Here is a 23187-nt window from a genome sequence, read left to right on the forward strand (position 1 = left end):
CTTCTAAACTAGAAAGATTCCACTGCATTAAAACACTTGTGGAAAGGAGAGATTCTGTTACCAAATTCCAGAATTCAACTGTGGAGGCATTTAACAGTTCTGCTATGGAACAGTGCCAAAAAGGTTTGACTTTCCTATTTAAATCTCACCGCTGCCACACATGCTCTAGAACAGTGGTCCCAAGCCTTGGCTCCTCAGATGTCCTTAAACTACATCTCCCAGAAATCATGGCCAGTACAGCTAGTGGTGAAGGCTTCTGGGAGTTTTAGTCCAAGAACATCTGGGGACTCATGGTAGGGAAACCTAGAGGTCTTTAAGCAAGTTGCTCTCTTTTAGCTTTATATATGGAAATGATCCAACATACCTTACAACAAGGCTGGGAAATCTCTCCAGATTTTGAGGAAACACTGTTCCCATAACCCCTAAACACTGGCCAGCTGGAAAATCTGTAACTACCAATTTCACTCATTCATTCATTCATTCGTTTGTTTTCTAGGACTTATATACTGCCCCATTAGTGCACATAACTCTTTCGACACATAGCGCAAGCAGTATCTTCTCCCATCCACTCTGCTTTGGAGCATGGGCATCAACCTTCAATAAAGGAGGAGAAAAGGAATATAGTATCCACCAAAAGTAAGAGAAAGTTTATGTTCTTAGAAAAAGAAAATATAGCTAGGAGGTGCTGTGGTTTATTTCCCTAACGCTCACTAGTAGAATCACTCCCAAATTTTAATGTGCCATACATTTTGATATCCTGGAGCACAGCCCACTTTGCTCCACCCTCATTATATAGTCCTGCTGATGGGATTTTGAAGTTAATAACATAGGGAGAGCCAAATTCCTCAGCCTTGCCTTATAAGACTGTTGTGAGAATTCCAAAGGGATAATGGACATGAGACATTTGTTGAAAACACTATAAAAATGCTATTGAATTATTTCATACTAACAGAACAGCATCCATGCACAGATGAGCATTTGGATATTAACCGTCTCCATGGGCCCCACTAACTGCCGAGCCTTGCCCCTTTTTCTAATATTGCTCACATAACACTAGCAGATTTGCAGATTTGAGAGTTATTTGGAATCATACTTGCTGTGTTTAAAATGTTGCAAGGTAAGAATCCATGATATATTATTATAGTTTTGCATCTTCTAGCACAAACTGAACTATGAAGACAGCATGCCGGAAGAGCAGCATAGGCCTGTTTAAGCCACTCTGAAGGGATTAGTTGTGGCTTACACATTTTGCAGAATCTGCATAAATGTTCTTCTCACTACCGAGTTCTGTGCTGTTAAGTCACTTTATAAAGATCAATCTCTCTTTCTCTCTCAGACACACAAAGAAGTGAGTTTTTCAGAAGTTCAACCAGTGGGTCAACATTGCCACTCCGCACAGAATTTTCATGGCTGAACAGGGACTTGAAGCCAAGTCTCCTGAGTCCTAGTCTAGTATTCTATATGCTGTAACTGGCTCTCTCACACATCACAGCATTCTTTAAAGGTAAAACCAGCATGTTTGTGATCAGTTTTTAAAATTTACTAGGTTTTTTTTTTGTTTCACATGAGTACATGCACACAGGGAAGAAAGAAACAATAAAAGGAATATAGTCTAAGTTGTTGGTATTGCACTGTTGAACATCTTACTATATTCTAGCTCTTCCCACAGACAGAGAGAGGGAGAGATGAGAAATTGTATCACATATATTATAAGTTGTATGGTGTTACACCGTTAGTCACATAATGGGTAAAAGCCCCTCATGGATATTCACCCTTTGACGCCTACTTTCTCTGTCTGTGTGTGTAAGAGAGAGAGAGGGAGAGAGAATATAATGAGTAGAAGCTGGTTGGTGCTACACTGTTATTCACATACAATAAACAAATGATCCTTCTTCAACAGTCCTTAAGTGTAAGAAACCATGCAAGATTTGCCTCACCCTTCTTTGCAGCACTTGAAAACATATCGTAAGGGGAATGAAACATGGAGAAATTTTTCATAGTGGCGGAGTTCATAACTAGCTTGTCAATAATGGATTTCATTGCTCATAAAACAGTAATTTAACCAAGAAAGGGTAAAACGTGACTGCTTTCAAAAGTAAAAAAAACAACAACCATTCTTCAAATCACGTTTGGATCACTTGTGAGACAGCCATCACAAGAATGAGGCTCTTGTTAGCTACCTATTTTCAAAGTTCATCTATTCGTGATGTCTAACTGCAAAGTCAGTACAGCACAGCAACTCTAAAAGGATTAAAGTAAATCATCAGGAATTTAGACAGGCTAACAGGATTGTCATGTCATAATAGGCAGATGTTGGTATCAGATATTGGCTCAATCCAATGATCGTGTTTCATTTGCCAAGTCCCCAATCATGGACGGATATCCACAAGCCAATGATCAACTGTGCTGAGTACTGTATCAACAATGTAAAGGAGGGAGAGCAACTGCCACACATGAGAATAGATCCAGTGCCCTCTTAATGAAATTGAGTCTGGGTTGGGTTTTTCAAAATGATTTCATTGTGGGTTATTTCCAATAGAGGGTCTTTAGATCTTTCAGAGAGCTGTATAATCCTTACCCTCACCACCCCTGCTCTGGCACACACAAAAAGTTGAAATGATAAGCTGCTCAGAGTAAGCAAGCTAGACTTTGTTGCATTTATTTGAATTCTGAGTCTCTTGATTCCAGATTCCAACTTCCCTTCAACGGGTCAATAATTCCTTTATTCAGATAAAAACAGCTGCCAATATCCTAGTGCTAGCTCCAGCTAGAGTAGATCTATTGGACCAACTTCTGAGGAGTAAGTCAACACTTATGCAAATCCCTCAGAGTCAATAGATCTGCACAAACCGGGACTAGCAACAACATACTGGCCAATATAGATATTTAATAAAACTATTAATTAGCAAACACAGGATTTTGAGGTGCTACAAATGAGACAGAAGATGCAATCAGATAGACTCTTCTGGTGCAGGCTGGTATGAAGTAAACAGGGACTGGGTGGAGACGCAATATGTCATTTGGTGTGATGCTTGCATCCAAATGGCATGTTGGAGCAAACAACCCTATTGGATCCAGTTCCCTCCAATCAGAATTTCTGATATTGTGGCTTAACATCACTTCACGATATTTGCAAACTGAACAGTTCCTCTGCTTCTCTCTGGAAGGGCTGAGGAAGTGAAATTGTTTTTTGGGCTGCATGAGACCATTGCTGCTGTGTTTCATCAGTTATACATTTTTGTTTTTTAAATTTGTCTTCTCTTAAAGGGCCAGTCAAGAAACTGCCCACAGCCAAATCTGCAGGTAGTTTATTGATCATCCCTTCAGACAAGGCAAGGAAAATATTTATTCATTCATTCATTCATTCATTCATTCATTCATTCATTCATTCATTCATTCATTCATTCATTCGATTTCTATACTGCCCATCCGGCAACTCAGGCCACTCTGGGCAGTTTACATAGCACAATAAAATTAATATATATATATATATATAAAAATAATATAAAAATGTAAAAGTAAAAGTATAAATATAAAAATATTATATATATTATAACTGATATAGCACATCAGCAGTGGTCTACTGCAGTCTGAAAAAAATCACTTCCTCTGCTACAGAGGAAGTGTTCTATTTCCCAGTATCCTGAAGTGGCTTGCTTCTTAAGCCACATCATGATATCAGAAATTGCAATTGGAAGGCGCCTTGACAGCAAGAAGGCTCACTTTTGGTCTGTTCCCAGTGATTACCCATACAAGAAATGGACCAAGTTAGATTGATCCTGCCTGTCCTACAACAAGTAGAAGACCCTGAAAGGGGATCAGAAAGAGTCAGGCAGTAATGCTCTGGGGATGATTTGGCTTGCTCCTACAATTACTGTGTTCTGTGATTGCTGGAAAAAGGAGTGAACCAACCTGTCCCTGCAGTGGATGAAATATGGGCTAAACACCCAACTGTTCATACCTTGAGGTCATTTTCATAAAACCAGTGGTGGGTGGGATCAGTGTTCAAACATCTGCTGAACAATGAAGCTATTTTACAATCTCACCATTGTATGCCTTAGAGCAGTGGTCCCCAACATTTTTGGAACCGCAAACCAGTTGGGGGTGGGGTCCGTGGGGGGGCAGAGATCCCCCACGCTCATGGGTGGACATGGAACATTCATGGGTGGGCATGGCATGTTCATGGATGAGTGTGAGCATGCGTGGGTGAGCGGGGCAGGTTCTTGGATAGGTGTGGTGCATTCGTGCTCATGTGTGGATGGGTGTGGCACACTCACGGGTGAGTGGGGCATGCACATGCACCACAACCACCCACGAACATGCCACACCCGTCCATGAATGCACAAATGTGCCACACTCACCATGCATGCATGTGGCGGGGGGGAATCTATCTCCGCAGCCTGGTCCTGCGAAGCCCACAGACCGTCACCGGACTGTGGACCAAGGGTTGGGGACCCCTGCCTTAAAGGAAACAAAATGTAACTATTTAACACTGGAGTCCTAAAAGTAAATAAATATTTTCTATTATAAGGAAAATGGGATTATTCTTTTGAGGAGCCATTCCTTCCCAATACCAAAATCCTACCTAATCTGGCCTCTACTGACTTTTTATCCGAAACACCACCTGAAAATTCGTTTCCATCTTTGCTCAGAACTTGAAGGCTGTGGGATTCCTGGAGCTTCCATCCCAAAAAAAGATAAACTTTTCCAAAATCTGTCAATTACTTACTCCACAGTATTGATCGTCATTGAAAATCTGGGGAGGCAGAGGATTGCCTTGTGCAGGCAATTTGTCTTGAGAAATATTTTTATACATCCATAGCCTTTGCTCCTCTGACATGGTGATATCCACCTCTTCAAAGTCGATTTTGTTGGCTTCTAAGAATCGTACAATGTCTTGCTGCCTCTTCTTTATCTGGGAAACAGAACATTCAAAAATTAGAGAATTTCTGAGTGTTAGGACCATATGTGTAAACCAAGGTATTGCAACAGAGTTAATACTTCATCTCCCACAGAGAAAAAGCTTTTGATTTAAAGCACAACCTTACAGTTGAAATTATACGTGGAAAAAAAAGGGGGGGGAGATGACACATCAACTGCTGCTTCCTCGCTCAAAACATGGGCACACTTTTTGGTTCTTTAATGTCCACCCCAAGTAAACTCTACAGTATAACCCTGGTAACCACACATTCCCTATATAGTGCATGCTGAGTGGGGCACACATACTGAAATGAAATATACGCCTTATTAGTATCAACATCTATAAACAGCAGATTTGCAGCACGGTCTTATCTCGAGTTACATAATCTTCACTAAGAAATCAAATAATAAAGTGTACATCGTGTGTTTACCTGTGGTTTGAGTTAAAACTCTTGTTTTAAATGAGAAGACTGAACCGAGTTTTGAGCTTTCTTACTTTTTCAGTTATAGCCTGAAGTCTTAACTTGTAACTTTAAACTGAAGTTTTTATGACTTCTGGGAATAAATACAATCATTATTTTAAAAAGCAGAGTATAACCGAAGACACTGTCTTCACTCCCCATGGTCAACTTGTGAATCCTAATTTGTTACACTTTAAAAATACATCAGAATCAATGTTAAGCCAAACAAAAGTTTCTTGTAGATCCCAAAAGGGGTGACTGAGATGACTTTGAGAGGTTTTATCAGCAAGGCTTGAAGACAATAGTCATACACTATATCACCAACACCTTGTGTTCAGAGGTACAGTATATTGCTTATGAATACGGGTAGCCTCAGTTATAGTTATTGAATATGTGGCTCTAACCATTCTCCATTAGAATACAGCGGCATTTCCTGCTTCAGCATGTTCACCTCCATGTGGTCTCAAATCTGAACAACCTTTGCTAAATTGCCCTTTCTTAAATGCTTAGGAACTGACTTAGGGAACGTTACTAGACTTAAAAAAGAATAAGTAAGAGATGGTTTGAGAAGCTCTGTAGTAGATCAATATAAAACCTGTGTGGTTTTTTTTCATGTGAAGTAAAATGTTTCTATCACAATTGGAATGATCTGGAAGTTCAAAATCTCTTTCTCTTATTTCTAGGGCAGGCAGATGATGGCATTCCTTCCAGACATAACTCTAACATGCTCTTTTGCAACTACTCATCCTCCTTAGGTCATCTGCATATGATATACAAGCTGCAACAGCATCTAAAAATAGCAAAGTTCCATTTATTATTTCCTTTTATTTTGGTTGTTCTACTTTTTCCTCTACAGTAGATATTATCTGCCAGTATGTTTGATGACTGAGAACTGTATATTTTGCCAGAACTAAATAAACAGGATGTCTGATAATCCACAGTGTCCCTTCCAGCTCTGCAGTTCTAAAATTCTAAGACTGGGGGGTGGAATGCATATAGATGCAAATAGACACCCAATCTTCATCTCTAGTTGCATTTGAGCCAGCTGAAAATCTCCACCTTGTTATTTTATGAGCCTACAGAAATTCATGAACAACCCATAGGCATCCACATAGAGTAAGGCAACAGTCTAGTAAAGTGGTCGGGGAACAGGGGTGATTTACCCCAAATGGGATAAAAATAAAAATCCTGGGGGTAATGAGGGCGTGCGCTGAGGCACTTCCTGGCTGCCCTGCTCTCGTGCACTACACGCTCCTCTCTCCCCAGCCTGGCTGGCGGCGGCAACGGCTGCATGGCTGCTAGCCCGATGCTCGCCTCGCCTCGCCTGCCCTTTTTAGGAGGTGAGGCCACCTTGGGATGCAAGTGGGTGGGAAGCAGACTAAAGACCGAGGCACACCGCAGGCAGGCACATTTCCCTCCCACTCCCACTCCCGTGCGTCTTCCCTCGCCAGGGCCTTCACCCCGTGCAGCCCCTCCCCCAATCCTTTCCTCCCTTCTTCTTGCCCACATCGACTGCGCGGTCCAGCCTGGGCTCCTCAGCCTTTCCGAGCTAGGTGTGTTGCTTTTCTAAAAAGGAGAGCAGGGCTGTTCCCAGCCTGAAAGGGAACCAGTTTGCCGTGCAGCAAAGGTCATCCATTCGACAAACGAACTAACCAGGTGCCTTTGAGCATGTGCTGAGCCGTTTCCTCCATTCTTGGATTAAGCACAGTCTTTCCTTCCCTCGGTGACCCATCGGCTAAGAGAAACTAAGTTCCCCAAGGTCTGGAGTGCCCTGTGAAGTCTGTTGCAACAGAAGGGGAGAAAGGGGCTCTCGTGGCACTTTTAAAGATCAACAGTTTTAGATTTGGCAGGAATTTTTGCAGACTGCAGCCCACCTGCTAAGTTTCCTCCGATTGTATGAAGTGAACCAGAAAAAGAAAGAGAGTGCTCTCTTAAACATACACAGGGTTCTTGTGCCCTGATTAAGCACAAGTGGATATCCCAGGTCAAGAAACAAGCAAATTCTAGGCAATTTGCCTGGGTGCCTGTTTCCACAAAATGTGCCATCATAGCTTTTCAGGGTATGCTGATGATAACATTGTAGTTCTCTGAAGTATCCTGGCTCTGAACACAGAAACACCATTTGGTTGTCATGATGAGCACTAGCCATCCACAGCGCTGCCTTCCCTGAACTTTTCACATCCTTTTTGAAAGCCAAGTAGGCTGGTAACCATCTCCATCTGCATCCTGTGGCAGAGAGTTCCACAGGTTCAATTGTGAATAGATTCAATAAGATTTTGAATTCAAATAATGTATGATTTCTTTCCTTTCAAATCAAGGGGGGTAATGTCGGCGTATATAACTTTTGAGGGAGGTAAAAAAGTTACCTGACCCCTGGTTTAGTAAATCTTGGGTCATTGAGGCCAAGCCAGAAGGTGCTCTCAGTCTAATGTGATTGGAACCTTGCTCTAGTGTATTCAAGGAAACTAAGGGAACAGGTAGCCTCTGGATATTGCAGGAATCCAGATCCCATTGCTCCACCCAGAAAGGACAATGGCAAGACAGGAGGGCAGGTACAGTTGAAACTAGAGATTGAGGTATTCGTATTATATACGAAGATGAATATCCCCCCACAGGAGGAGATAATGAGGGTCTGGCCTCATGGTGTCGGATGGTCCACTCACCGATCTGCTGCTGCTGTGGGATCCACACTAGTATCCTACCACTCCGTTGCTGAAGATCAGCGAGCCACTCTTGGCAGAAGGTGGGACGACAAGCCTCTCTGCCAGGTTGAAGTGTGGCTCACCGATCTTCAGCAACTGAGTGATAGACACTAGTGCGGAGCTTGCGGCAGCAGCGGATTGGTGAGTGGACCATCCGACACCATGGGATTCGACCCTCGTTATCTCCACCTATGGGGGGATAGTCATATTTGTATACAAATACGAATACCCCATCTCTAGTTGAAACCTCTGGGCAGCCAGAGTCACTTGACCACTGAGCTGAACAAGCCAAGAATGATTTACAGTTGTGCCCCGCTTTACGATTGCCCCGCATTACGACGAAGCCACATTACCATGACGTTTTTGCGATCACTTTTGCGATTGCAAAACGATGGTCTGAATAGGCTTTTTTCGCTTTGCGACGATCAGTTCCCTGCTTCGGGAACCAATTCTTCTCAAAACAACGATTTTCCTACAGCTGATCAGCGGTTTCAAAATGGCCACCGGGTAAATAAAATGGCTCCCCGCTGTTTTCTGGGACGGATTCCTCGCACGTCAGCCACCAAAAATTGCTGCCCTATGGAGGATCTTTGCTGGACAATGAGTTTTTAGCCCATTGGAATGCATTAAACGGGTTTTAATGCGTTTCAATGGGTTTTTATTTTCGCATTACAACATTTTTGTTCTACAGTGATTTCGCTGGAACGAATTAACGTCGTAATGCAAGGCACCACTGTATTTAGCATGTCACCCAACAGGCATCTTAGCTTTTTGATCCTGAACAGTCTTGAAATGTTTAACTAAGAACAACATTAGTTTGCAACCCTAAAGTGTAAAAGATTCCAAAATACAAAACAGCAAGAACAGGATGTCTTATTTGGACAGCCCATTAAGCCGGGCATGGGTAAGACCTGCCAAATTTTCAACAGGAGGAAAAAATGATTTTTTAAAAGGAGTAGTGCCATTTACTCAAAGCAAGATATAGTCCCCCTCCCAACAAGTATTTTGTAACTATTTTGTGCCCCAACAACTTTTTTACAAAAGGAACTTCCAACCACTTCCAGGTCTACCTTGGGGACAATGACCTGAAAATGGAATATTGGGCTCCAGACTGATTGATTTACAAAATCAGGAAGGAGCCAACTGGAAGTGCACTGGCTATTTGTACTTACACACAACTCATTTATAGGAAGCCAGGCACCCCTGAAATCCTAGTTTACTCTTCTGTACAAGCATGGTGAACAGGTTGCGTAAATGTCCCTCCAGAGCCATTTTATTCTGAATTGTTCTCAAAGAGGAGGCCAGATGACTGTGGAACTTGAATTCATGAAACAGATTTTGTGTGATGTGGCTAGATGGAAGCAAGAGTCAACTAAAGTGGTTTCTCCAGCCTATCATTTACTCGACTGAGACATATGCTTAGACCACCAGGGCAACAATCCTTGATAAACAAACTACACTGAGCCTGACAAAAGCAAAAACAAAAAAACAAAAAAACAAAAAAACAAAAACAAAAAACAAAAAAACCCACATTGGTTTGGTTGCTATTTGCCATAGCAACTGCTTCATTACAGATATGCTGACTTCTTAAGGCAGATGTTCAATTAGTTTGGAACGCACTACACATTTGGGGCACTTTGGGGAGGGAGAGAGAACATAGCAGGCAATATGTTCTCCAGTTTCTAAACATTGTATCTCAGTGATTGGACATTAATACTAATTAACAAATGAATGGCCTTTCTTTCACTGTAATAGGCCTATGTAATGTAATGTGGTCCACAAAGAGCTACAGTAATCTACAGAAATCCCAGTGGACAGAAACGGGGATGCTACTGAAACAATCACTCTCGGAAGTGCTGCAACAGTGCGCTAGGTTTTGCTGTTTATGCACAGACCAAAGAGCTCTCTGAGTAAGGCTCTTCAGGGATCCTTTGGATGCCTACCCACACTTAAGAGAACTCTCAAAGAATATGCCAGCAAAAGCATTCATTAATGACTACTGAGCCACAATATGGAGATTAACAGGTGCTTTATTCACTGCAGATCAGTCATAAAGCACCATCTGTACAGGTGTATATAGAAACATAAAGCTTAAACCTAATAGAGTGCCTGAAAAGCAGCATGTTCTGGAATAAACATCAATAGAACAAGCCTAGGTTATCAACGGTGAGCCAGATATCACTTCCAGCATTTCTCGCCACTGGCACAGCTGCTTAGAGCTAAAGTACAACAAAAACTAGGAGACCACTCCCTGTTATCCATAGAACTACAGTAAATCACACGGGGCAGAATCCTGCTTGTATCACCTGCTTGCATGACGGTCCCTTGAATGTCTGATTGGGCAGTTTTCAAGCTTATGCAGGGAAATATCCAGTCCCTAACTCCTTCTGTAAGACTAGTATCTATCAAGTGCTTGTCCAATAGGCCACTGGGCACGAAGGAATCAACAGAACTTCAATGTGGCTTACTGCCATGTACACGGGGGTCAGGACTGCAGCCTATAAGTTCTTGAAATACATTACTCATTTAAAGAGAAAAAAACACATTACTGGCATCTAAAACTATGGATCTGAACCTACATTGTGTTTACAATCGAACACATACTAGGTCTGTCTTTAGTCATTCATTCATTCAATTTATATACTGCCCCATTTACTGAAAAATCTACACTGGGCTCTTTACACAAAATTAAAACTAACAAATCCTCAGTACCCCACAATTTAAAAAAAACATTCGAAAACAATGGAGTGACACCCGAGGCAAAAATTATAACCACAAACATGAATAACCCTATAAAAAGCTAGAACTGATTTTTAAAAATATGTTGCAGACAGCATCCCAGAAATTCATTAACTGAAGACAGCTTTAATTAATTTGGTCTTTTACCATCTTTCTAAACATAATGTACGAAGGAGCCTGGTGGGTCCCTGTTGGCATTTTATTCCAGGGCCTCAACGAAAAAGGCACAGGTTCCTTTTACCCACCTGCTTGGAGCAGGTAGGATGGAAAGATTATTTCTGGGAGAGATGTTCCTACAAGTATCAAGGTCCCAAACTGTTAACAGCTTTGTATAACAAAATCAGCACCTTGAATTGTGCACAATGAGACTGGGCTAAAACTGGGATATAAGAGCAAATTTACTAGTCCCCGTAAACAGTCTGGCCACCAAATCTGGACCTGCTGAAGTTTCCATACTGTTTCCAAGGGCAGCTCTATGTAGATAGGGCTTAAAATACTGTACTCTAGAGAAGAAAATTCCAAATAATTCAGATTTTTCAACTGGCATTTCAGAGTACTTTGTGTCACCTACTCAAATTAATTCCTTTACCTAACATGCTGATTTGCTAAAATGGCACAGCTGTATTCTTCCATGCCTAAGCATATAATCTCCGCCAACAAAGCCTACAGCGAAGAGAACTGCTAAACTAGAAGGCAAATCTCATTACAGGTAATTGTACTAACAAGTAAGAAAAAAGATTCTATTGTAATAAGTGAATGCACATGTATAATACAATACAGCCACCACCCACTTGTTAACACAATTACTGTACCCTGAAAAGGAGTTGCCCTCTAGTTCAGCAATTTTCAAAATGGCAAGATAGAAGTCTGTTGTGAAGGAATTGCTAGGCTACTAGGACTGGCTGTTCAGATAAGTGGTACATAAATGAAGTCAAAGTTAGAATTGGCTATTGCTTGATATCTACAAAGTGCCAACCACTGTCTGAATGTCCCCATATCATGGCTTGTTTATTAAATGTTCTAAATGTTAAAGGCAAAGTGGTTGTGACTGAGCTCTTGACAAGAAATGGAGCAAAATCTTCACAGGACATGTGACTGCATGAGAAACAACTGCATGCCATTTTTCACTGTCCACCAATGGCCGGAATGTATTACGGAGCCGTTGCCAGAGCTTGTATTAGTTACTTTTTTGGACCACAATACTCACAAACCATGGCCAGTGGACAGGTTCACCATGGGATTCTGGAAGCTGTGGTCCAAAAAAGGTACAAGTTTTCCAACTTCTGTCTTTTAAACGATCTATGCTCCAGCCGCATGTGGAGGAAAAGAGCTGCAACTGAGAAAATGGGGCAGAGATGCAAACCAATTGAAGGGAGAGAGAGTCCGAAGTCTGGACAGGGAGCAGAATGATAGGCTGCTTCAAGGATTACAAGTGTATGTTGTTGAGACATTACCACAATGCAGCAAGGGCACAATTATATACCATCTGCCCTCCAGTCAGCTCAGACTAATTAAGTGATGTTCATACCACAATCCAGAATATCACATACTGACTGGGATTTGCTAGCTAAGCACTTGCAATTTGTAGGCATCTAGCTAAATGCACAAAAGGAATCCATTATAACCACATTTTGTTCCATTGCATTTATTGACATCCTTCCCAAAAATAAATAAATAACTGAAGCACATTATTTTATAACAGAATAAATGGCAGTCAAAGGTTTGACATTGTTTAGATAGCTAGCTAGCTAGCTATGGACTGTAAGCAGCACAAACCGAAGTTGATGAAATTGTCAGAGCTAATGAACAAAGGGAAGGAAAACAATAACTTCCAAAACATGCAAACAACTGTCAGCTGTTTCACTGCTGCATTTCATGCTTCCCTTGCAGCAGAACAAATAGCTAACCAACCAGTTGAAAACTCAGGACTAGTATTTCTGCAGGCCAAAGAGCAAATTTAATAAAAGCAAATAAAGCAGCCAGTCAGCTAGAGCTGGCTAAACATATGTCAACACTGAGACACAAAATATGCAATAAATAGGTCTTGACAAACGTAAGACAAAGGAATGCCCAGCTGTGCATTTTCAAGACCATCTGCCCCCTTTCCCACCATACTTCCAAAGAAGTGGCAAGCTCAAGTGTGAACAGATCAGCATGCAAGCTTTCCTAAGGGAAAAAAAATATAAGGAAACCTGACATTTCATTGAACCAGCATGGCAGAACCAATCAGAACTGCCTGGTCCAAATGTATTGACACTGAGCAATCACAAAGTTGTAGGATGCACTTCAATCAATTGACATTGCTGCCATGCTCTTTTCAGAGAAGGATCAAACTTATACAATTCAAGACCAAGACACAATAATGCCATACTCCAGAGCTTGCAGAGTAATGTCTCAGTGCATCAACTTACGTGTGCTAGAGTAGGTTGCAGCTCCTTCTTGCCGAGTGTACTGCTTGGCACTGTTATTTCTGATGCTCCAAATTACAGGCTGGAAAGGAGATTTAACTGCCTTCCTCCACCTGCTAAACGAGTACAGTTCTGTACTGGTAGGAATGAAACCACTCATTGCCAGATGTGCAGGTAGTGACCAAGAATCCTGAAAGCTTAGAGAGGGGTGAAGTTCTCACTGGCAACATGTTTCCTGTACAGATGCCTCTTTCTGCATGGTTCATTTGGTAAAAATACGATAGAATAGCTCCAGTTGTTAGAGAGGAGGGGCTACTAGCAAAAAAAAAAAAAGGTCTGGCATTTCAATGGTGTACTTAAAGCCCAACCTTTCTTAATGTTTACAATGTGGCTGATTTTCTAACATGAAAGGCCACAATTACTGGTTAGGTTTTATGTGGCTATATCCAATGGTTAGTTCGAACTAGAATAGATTCACTGAATCAATGGGTCTCTAGTAACGCAATACTCAGGTAAGTCCCACTGATTCTATGTGCCTACTCTAGCTGGGTCCACTGACCCTAGCCTACAGTTTATTGAAAACGAATTTATGAGGCAACCTTACAAACATTTATTTGGGACAAGGCAACTCTGAATGTGGCAGGATGTACTTCCAAGGATGCTTCCAGAAACAGCTGCCATGCCTAATTAATGGAATTGTACATGTATGTGTGTCTCCAGACAGTACTATCCCATGTGTTCCCACATCTTTTTCCTGGAGGCAAGGAGGGGTGCTATTACAGTAGGAAATATAAAATGGCTGTATGGTTCCTTTTAATTACAAAATGATAGGGACCCTCCATCGAGAACAGAAGTATGAAGAAAGCTCAATGAGTTCTTTGTTCTCCATTAAGGTTGTTTTGATTGGATTAGCCACTTTTAGAATAAATTTTCATATATATACTCTTGCTTCTAGAATAAGACAAGTACTCTTCCCCACAACATTTCTCTGATTTAGACAAAGTATCTCAGCACATCTCTTCTCACTTTGTGAAGCTTCTCTCTCACACACACACACATACACACACCAAGCACAGAAGGACTGGCTGGCTGTTCAAAAAGATGCAAACAACCTACAGTATTTGGTTCTTAAACGTCTGCCCAACAAGGCAACAGCTCGCATCAAGCAATTTGCATTATTTCTTCAGAACCCTTTTACACAAATATGAAACTCTAATCGACTCTAACAGAAAATGTCTTGCCCTTATAAAGAGTAAGAATAAATGTTGTGTATTTCACTCTCCTGCATGTGAGAATTTACATTCCTAGTCCGGAAGCATCCCAAATAACAATTTCCAGATGGATGAAGTAGTAGAAAAACCAACACTACTGTAGCATCTTGCACACTGAAAGCCCTAGAGAACAGATGCTCACCACCCCCAAACCTTATGCTATAATAAATGTGTTGGCCTTCAGGTGCTAGCAAGAGGATAGGTTGTTTCTGCTCTTTTGTTTCAGTAAGCACATACAGCAATGCTTTTTGGTTTTTTTGTCCGTACCATTCTCATTCCTGCAAAACACGGCAAAAATTCAACTAAGCCATATGTATGGGCAATGCGAGGACGTAAAAGTTTCAAGCAAATGTCAAAGCCAGCCTAGACTCAGCTCTTATATATTTTATGAGAGGAAGGACTTCATTCACATGACTATTTGGTCCCATGTAGTAGTGTTCTTTTCATCATTATTATTGTTAATCTAGGTCTGAACTGCTTGAGTGACTTGTCTTCTGTGGTTGGCAGCAGCAGAAGAGTCACCCAAGCACTTCAGGTCAATATCAAATATATAAATTAATAATTACAGCAACGAAAAGCACACACAGGACTGAATGGTGATGTGAATAAACTCCTTCCTCTCAATCTGATTCAAGTACTTGTATGGTCAGCAAACCTCTGTGTCACAGAAGAGCAGGTACCACTTATGCACCCTCTACCCCATGCACAATGTAATACAGGGTAGGCAGAGGACAGATTGGTATCTATGGTGGGTCTGCTGTAAATGCACGTGAATCTGTGGTAGCTACATCTTCCGAAACATCCTCTCTCTCTCTCTCTCTCTCTCTCTCTCTCTCTCTCCCTAAACTACAGCCAAGAGCAGCCACAATCCTATTGAGTCACAGAACCCATGGGAAGAAAATCCAGTTTAGCAGTACAGACACAATATTCTCACTGCATTTCCAGAGAAAAACCCATGACACATCAGTGGCATCACTGCTCACAGATGCTCTCCACAGTGCACACACCCAAAATCCATTATACTGTGGCAACAGCCTAATCATGATACACAGTAGTAAAACAGGCAAAGGGAAAGTAGCAGTTCCCATGCCATACCTTCCAATGTTGTGATAGCTCATGGGCCACATGGAGAAACATGGGCTTTCTTGAATTCCTTTTATTTTGCTTTCGGAACCATGCCTCCGCACAGAATTTTCATAACAGAGAACACAACAGTGGTCCTGTAGCACTTGAGAGAGGGGTGCAAACTTTTTGCAAGCGAGTGAGGGGGATAACAAAGAATAGAACATCAAACACTAAATGCCAGGACACCTCAACTCCCAAGCAGCTCAAAGGGAGATGGTAAGGTAGCGGGCATAGTTTATCTTGCCAAGGTAGAATGTTGCTACAGTGGCACTATGAAAAGAGGGCAGCTGTATGGAAAAGAGAATTTTGGTAGGTATATCTTTACATGCAAGCTTCACCCGTGAAAATTCCTTATTCCATACAACTAACTTAAGGTACAGGAGCCCCATCGGCGGCAGCTGCTGGTAGCTAGTTCTGATGGAAAGATGCAAAAATCTAGAGGATTCTAATTCAGGTCTCCTGGTCTGTAAAGGAACCCTCATATGGGAAAGATTCATGGTGGAGCTTTAACTGTTTTCCCAAAGTCAAGCTCATGCTATGCTTTTCCTTCTTCTCATCTGTCCCCACCTAAAACTCTGTAAGGTCCTTAGCCACACTGCCCAGCCTCAAAAGGTACCATTAACAACACAGAGGCTTAGCACAGAGGAGGTTCCAAGTAGAATCTCTGATAAGGATATCCCAAAGAGAAAGGTTTCAAAAGAGAAAGACACGGCTGAACTGCAGCTGCAAGACAGACCAAGACAGCCAAGGAGATAAAGGTAAAGGTAAAGGTTCCCCTTGACAATATTTGTCCAGTCGTGTCCGACTCTAGAGGGCGGCGCTCATCCTGCTCTTCAAGCCATAGAGCCAGCGTTTGTCCGAAGACAATCTTTCCGTGGTCACATGGCCAGTGTGATTTAGACACGGAACGCTGTTTACCTTCCCACCGAGGTGGTCCCTATTTATCTACTTGCATTTGCATGCTTTCGAACCGCTAGGTTGACGGGAGCTGGGACAAGCAACGGGCGCTCACTCTGTCGCGTGGATTCGATCTTACGACTGCTTGGTCTTCTGACCCTGCAGCACAGGCTTCTGCGGTTTAGCCCACACCGCCACCACGTCCCCCAGCCAAGGAGATAGGACATGGTAATTATGTGTTACAATTAATGATAAAAACAAAACTCCTTTAATATGTCATGGGCTTGCCATGTTCACTCAAGCACCAAAATGGCAGACCATTTGGGGCCAAGCTCTGAACAGATGCATTATTAGCCCACACAGTTGCAGGAACCCTACCCGCAACCACTTTTGTGTCCTTCAGAGACCCCAGTAGCAAATTTTAGCAGCACAGTGGTTCAACAGACCATGTTTTAGAATAGAATTATGCCTACCAGAAGGTTACAGAAGCATGATTCTCCTCTAAAACCAATGGTGCATTCAACTGGTGAAATGCAATTTCTGAAAAACTGAAGGGGGGCAGTGATGCTATCACTGTATCACTAAATTTTGACAGTACACGATGGCACAACAGGTGTTATCAGCACCAGAATGGGGGTTGCAGAAACCTCCCCATGGATTCATCAAAGTCACTGCCCCCACTCCCCAATGATACACATCTGACATAATATTACACGCTGTACTCGGTTCCAAGTTCATCCCTACTTTGAAAGTGGGTGACTATCGGGGGCAAAACTTTGGTTCTGCACTTAGTCTGCAGCTCTTGTGCTCACATATTCTCAGAGTGCTGGCAGTCATGCCAGTGTACAACAAATCATAAAAATATTGAACAACATGAATTGTACCATCAGTATCACAATTTCACAGATTACTTACTATATTCTATATGGACATTGCAGCACTGGCTGAGACTGCATCAAGATGAAACACTTCATTATCTCAGCGACTAGCAGAAATATGGTGTCAACGATCTACGCAGCTACAATATCAGGAGAACAGCAGAATGTAAGCCTGATTGGGGAAGCACTGGCAAGACCTGTGTCGAACTAAGAAGGATCTAAGATTCTAGAGAAGAACAATGATTCAGGGATGCAACTACATATGAACTCAATAAGAGAAGAATTTATTTACCGGTAGACTATTTAACACCTGGCTCTCCCATAACTATGGGTACATGACTGATGATTTGGTCCTTGCCAAACCAGTGAGTTGCATCAAGAACCTGAGCAGCAGGTAATTCTGGTGCTCAGAAAAAGAAATATACTTTTTTTTAGTGTCTGCCCACTTGGTTGTGGGCTTATGACGTTTCAGTGGCTTCTGAATATACAAATCTCTCTGTGTGTGTGTTTGTGTGTGTGTGTGTGTGTGTGTGTGTGTGTGTGTGTGTGTGTGTGTGTGTATACACATACATACATACATACATACATACATACATACATACATACATACATACATACATACATACATACATACATATATACATAAAGGTAAAGGTTCCCCTTGACAATTTTTGTCCAGTCGTGTTCGACTCTAGGGGGTGGTGCTCATCCCCATTTCCAAGCCATAGAGCCAGCGTTTTGTCCGAAGACAATCTTCCGTGGTCACATGGCCAGCGCAACTTAGACACGGAACGCTGTTACCTTCCCACCGAGGTGGTCCCTATTTATCTACTTGCATTTGCATGCTTTCGAACCGCTAGGTTGGCGGGAGCTGGGACAAGCGAAGGGAGCTCACTCCGTCACGTGGATTCGATCTTACGACTGCTGGTCTTCTGACCCTGCAGCACAGGCTTCTGCGGTTTAGTCCACAGCGCCACCACGTCCCACAAACATACATACATACACTATTATTTCCACTTCTTCTACACACTGTCTCTTTTAGTAGTGACTTTGCTTTGGCTAGTTAAACCTGAACACGTTTTTGTGACCTGCCATATATTTCAGGGGAAGCCATTACTTTGTTCTTATATATTTTGGTCTTTCCTGGGAGGAGCACTTTTGAAAGCCTTCTGGTCCTACACCAGTCTTCACTGCGAGATTGGTGAATTCACTATTTTCATATAAAGAGAACCATTCTGCAGAATTACATTAAGATAATTCACTTGTTGCAACCACTTTTTGCTATATTTATTTAATAAAGTATGTTTTCTATCCATTTTATTTTCCCGGTCTTTCTATGAACAGAAGCTGACATCATTCTCATTATGTATTCTCTGCTCTAGATATCTATCAGAGAGTCTTTAACTGCAGAAGAAAACCCCTAGGGTTGAAACATATCCAGTACATCGAAATTTTATCATTTTTCTTTATTTGCAAATGAACAGCATTCTGCACACCGCTGATATTGATCAAGCTTTACACTTTGAAGATAGTTTTTACATGCACTCATATTGATTTTATTCTGAAGTTTCTGTCCCCTAGTTATCTGCTCTATTTTTTAAAATCTGCTTTCCACTATGCTATTTTTAAGTGACAGAATGAACAGAACAGGAACTAATACTGCACCAGGGCCAGCATTACAAGCTCAGAGCACCCCTTCAGTATAGGGGCAGAACAAGCTTTGACCACCTTCCCCCCCTCTCAGCTTATGGTGAGTGGAGGCTTCTTTTGTGGCCAACCACCCTTCCCCGTTCCAGTTCAGAACCTGAGAAAGAGGTGGGATTCCACCCCACCCCACCCTTGGTAGATGTGAAAATCTATCAAGAATCCTTTTTTAAAAAGTTGACAAGGCCAGCCTACATTTATCAACCCTTGATTACAACAGAGCTCCTTGTTTTTAGAGTTGCTTCTTGCACACAACCCAGAGCAGAATACTGAGTAAGGAATGCTGAACACAATTTTCTATATAGTTTCATCCACAATCCCACCTAATTTTTACTGAAATAAACACTGCATACCAAAAGCAGCTACATAATGTAAATGTTCTTCATTATTTGAATAAGGGTTCTGATCTAAGTTACAAAAGCTTAGCCTGTAAAGAAACACTGGAAACCTCAGAGATGCCTATAGGTGTGCCAACCTGGGCAATAAAATATCAGCTAAGATTATGGTGGGGAAGAGTGTGAAATCATTGCACTGCAGTGGTGCAATGTTTAAAATATTGAATTGGGACTGAAGAGATTTAGGTTCAAGCCTCCACTGAAGGCCAAAATCTGCAGAAAGCCTATTAATTAGAAGGGGGAACTCCTTGCCAGCTGAAAATGTTTTGATTTCATAGCTAGAGTTTCTCACACCTCTCATAATATGCAAAATACTCAGACTGCGGTACAGCTGTGAAGGCATTGCCCAATGCCCATCTCTAGTTACATGTAACCTGTACTTTAGGTGTGAACCATGAAATTCACTGGATCATCTTGGGTCAGGCCCTCTCCTTTAATTTCAGGGATGTCATTGTGAAAGAAAAAGGGCAGAAGACAAGCCATATATGCCCCTTTGTGCTCACTGGACCACAGGTGGGCTATAAGAGTAACTAATAAATATTATAAAATCCATTTAAATCTCCAAGTGATACTGTTTATTTAGCTAAAACAAGCAACACAGAGGTAACAGCAAATTCAGGGGAACCTGGGAAAACTCCCTTGTTCAACACTACAGAAAGAGGAAACTACATATATGTGCATCAGGATGCTGTTTTAAAATTCCCACTATTTTAAATTAACTTGCTTCTGTAAGAATCTACAGAGGATCACAGAAACAAGTTCAGTCTTATAGTCTACTCCAAAGTAAGGTCCACTTCATTTTATGGGGCTTATTGCCTAGTAAAAATGCATAGGAATGGAGTCTAAGTCACTCTCCCAATTTTTTAGGTATTTGCACAAAAACATCTGCCACTTGTTGTTTTGTTATTCTTAAATCATTGGTTTTTAAATATGCAAGTACTGTAATAGGAAACATTTTGGTGTTGCACTACAACAGTATAAACCAGCTGCCAAAAATGAACTGACAATTTATAACGAGAAGGAAGGCTTCTGTTGTGTTTAATGACCATGCATTGTGCAAGTTCTGAAAAGATTCTATATTTACTCAGCAGGCTCCTGAAATGGATAATTAGCTGTTACTGGCTCTTAGTATACAGCTACTGAGCACTGCATTATGCTTCCTGCCAAGTTGTATCAAGAAGCTCAGCCTTCTGTAGTAAATGAACTGAACACAAATATTGCATGGCAAAAGGTCTTCCAGCAAATCTTCCACCAGGGAATATAAAGCTCTCTCTCTCTCTCTCTCTCTCTCTCTCTCTCTCTCTCTCTCTCTCTCTCTCTCTCTCTGTGTGTGTGTGTGTGTGTGTGTGTGTGTGTGTGTGTAGAGAACAGTGAGTTTAGTTCCACTTTACTAAAGCATAAACAACCATTACAGAGAAATACTCTCCAATAACTCTCATTGAGAACACATACAGATCTATATTTAAACTTAGATTACCTATGTAAAAAATATGAATGTCCTATTCAAATGGAGATATAAAATCTCAAGGGATGTGCCTGACAGCACACATAGCATAATCTATGCCATTTATCCAGAAAAAACACTAACACGGATTTCCGAGTTTACTTATTTTATGACTAAGATCATCATCACATTTATTAAGAGTGACCTTAATTTTCTGATAGTTGGTCATTATGTAACCAGAGTGGTAAGAGCAATGTACACAAGACAGTGACCAGCAGACTTGGGAGTATCTAACACTTCAAAAGATGCAAGAAATAGCTATAAATAAACCTTCGGGGGGGGGGGGGGGAAGCCTGCTGGGAACTGAGCATCTCACGGAATTTTGACTGGGGATCCTAAGGAAGTGGAGTAGTTTGAATCCTAAACAGAGAATGCTCTATACCACAACACTTTATTGCAGGTTCCACATTTAATTTATATTGTCTACCATGCCATTGATTGCACAACATCAAGTTAGTAACAAACAGGTATGGGAAGTATGCTACAATGTTGTTTAGTATAGTTAATTTCTACTGTACTCCACTTTTCTCCTTGCAGAGGGACTCAAACAGGATAACTCTAAAACAAGGCTGGAAAACATGTGGCCTTGCAGATGTTTCTGGATCACAATTCTCATCATCAGTGGCTATGCTGGCTGACCAGCCGAACACTCCACAATTCTGTGTATATTTAGGATTATTTTAAGATTTTATAAAGACTCTAAGACCTCCCATTACAAAAGACTGAAAACGTTTACAGTCAACTCTTGACTTACGAACTTAATCCATTCCGGAAGGATGTTTGTAAGTCGAAAAATTTGTAAGTTGAAGCTAAATTTCCCATAGGAATGCACTGAAAACCCATTAATCCGTTCCGGCTGTTTTTGGTTCTTAGGTAGAGGGGCGGTTTGTAAGTTGAAGCATTAGTTCCCATAGGAACTAATGCAAAGCCAGTTAATCCGTTCCTAACATTAGGGGCAGAATTTTTTTTCTTTTTCTTTTTAACCTAAGATGGCATAGGTTACAAAAAAAAGCAGGAAACCAGAGGGAAAGAACGAACACTGTTTAAAAAGAACACTTTTTAAATCAAGCACCTTTTACACCAAAACAGGCACCTTTTCAACCAAGCATCTTTTAAATCAAAACAAGCAGCTTTTAAAGCAACCAAGCATGTTTTTACCCAAGCAGGTTTTAACTCAAACCGAGCTCCGTTTTACCCAAGCACCATTTAACCCAAACAAAGCACCTTTTAAACTAAATTTTACATTTAAAAATGACAATACCAGGCAGTCCCAGGTCTCTCTTCCCACTCTCTAACCGCTTGGATGAGTGAGGGAGCAGACAAGCAGCTTCTTCACTAACTGAAAGTTCAAATTTCCCACTTTCCCTGCCTTCCCTGCACTTTTTTTTTCGTTCATCAATATTTTCCTATCAGAGCAGTTCGTAAGTCGAAATGTTTGTAACTAGGGCCGTTCGTAAGTCGAGGGTCGACTGCATTCAGTGGATCTATCAATCTGCTAATGTTGTTCACTCTATTCATTAAAGATGTGCAGCCCCACCCTGTGTATTCAGGAATTCCCAAATAGTGGTTCCTTCCAAGTGCCTACACAGAGGATGGCAGCACCTGTCAGAGAGGAGCAGTTTAAATCAATATGTCTGCAAATTAGAGGGACCATTTCATTATTTCCGACCATTTTGATTCTGCTGTATTACTGTAATACAGAAGTAAAAGGTAAACTTGGCCTTTCCTTCCATCTACCGGGACAGATTTTATGCAATACACTCCAAGTCATCTTTTATCAATATATTTATGATACTTTTAACTGAGGTTTTGGCAATACACTAATTTATTTCGCTATAGTTGGTTAACCAGTTAATAGGCATTTATTAAATCACCACCCAAACCCAAATCAACAGGTAGCCTTAATATAAACAGCACTCCTCCCCTGTCAGCTTTCAACATTGCAAATCAAATCAAACATTGTAAAAGTACTGAGAGGACTATAAAGATTCTGTCATCAGCCATAATTCTTTGATATAAACATTCCACGTTTTTAGGAAACATTCCACGTTTTTAGGGTGCAGACTGTAGGAAAAAATAATTTTGCTGGAAGATTTATATGAGTTGTTTTAATTTGTATGTTCAATTCAACCTCATTCTCTTTAAACAAATACAAACGTTCCCATCTTTCACAGTTTAGAGCC

At 41.3% G+C, this 23187-nt stretch overlaps 1 protein-coding gene across 3 annotated transcripts in view; it reads right to left on the reverse strand.

Annotated features, from left to right (window-relative positions):
- Positions 1-23187, reverse strand: part of SH3BGRL2 (SH3 domain binding glutamate rich protein like 2) — a 41064-nt gene that overhangs the window by 16571 nt on the left and 1306 nt on the right. For all 3 annotated transcript variants that reach the window (XR_013541794.1, XM_020806162.3, XM_078385544.1), the window contains exon 2: positions 4730-4915. Coding sequence is in view for 2 of the 3 variants with exons in the window: in XM_020806162.3 (XP_020661821.1) it covers positions 4730-4915 (186 nt within the window). In the remaining variant the exon portion in view is untranslated. The remainder of the gene's footprint in view (positions 1-4729; positions 4916-23187) is intronic.

The sequence above is a fragment of the Pogona vitticeps genome, chromosome 1 (genome assembly GCF_051106095.1).
Source record: "Pogona vitticeps strain Pit_001003342236 chromosome 1, PviZW2.1, whole genome shotgun sequence".
Lineage (NCBI taxonomy): Eukaryota > Metazoa > Chordata > Lepidosauria > Squamata > Agamidae > Pogona > Pogona vitticeps.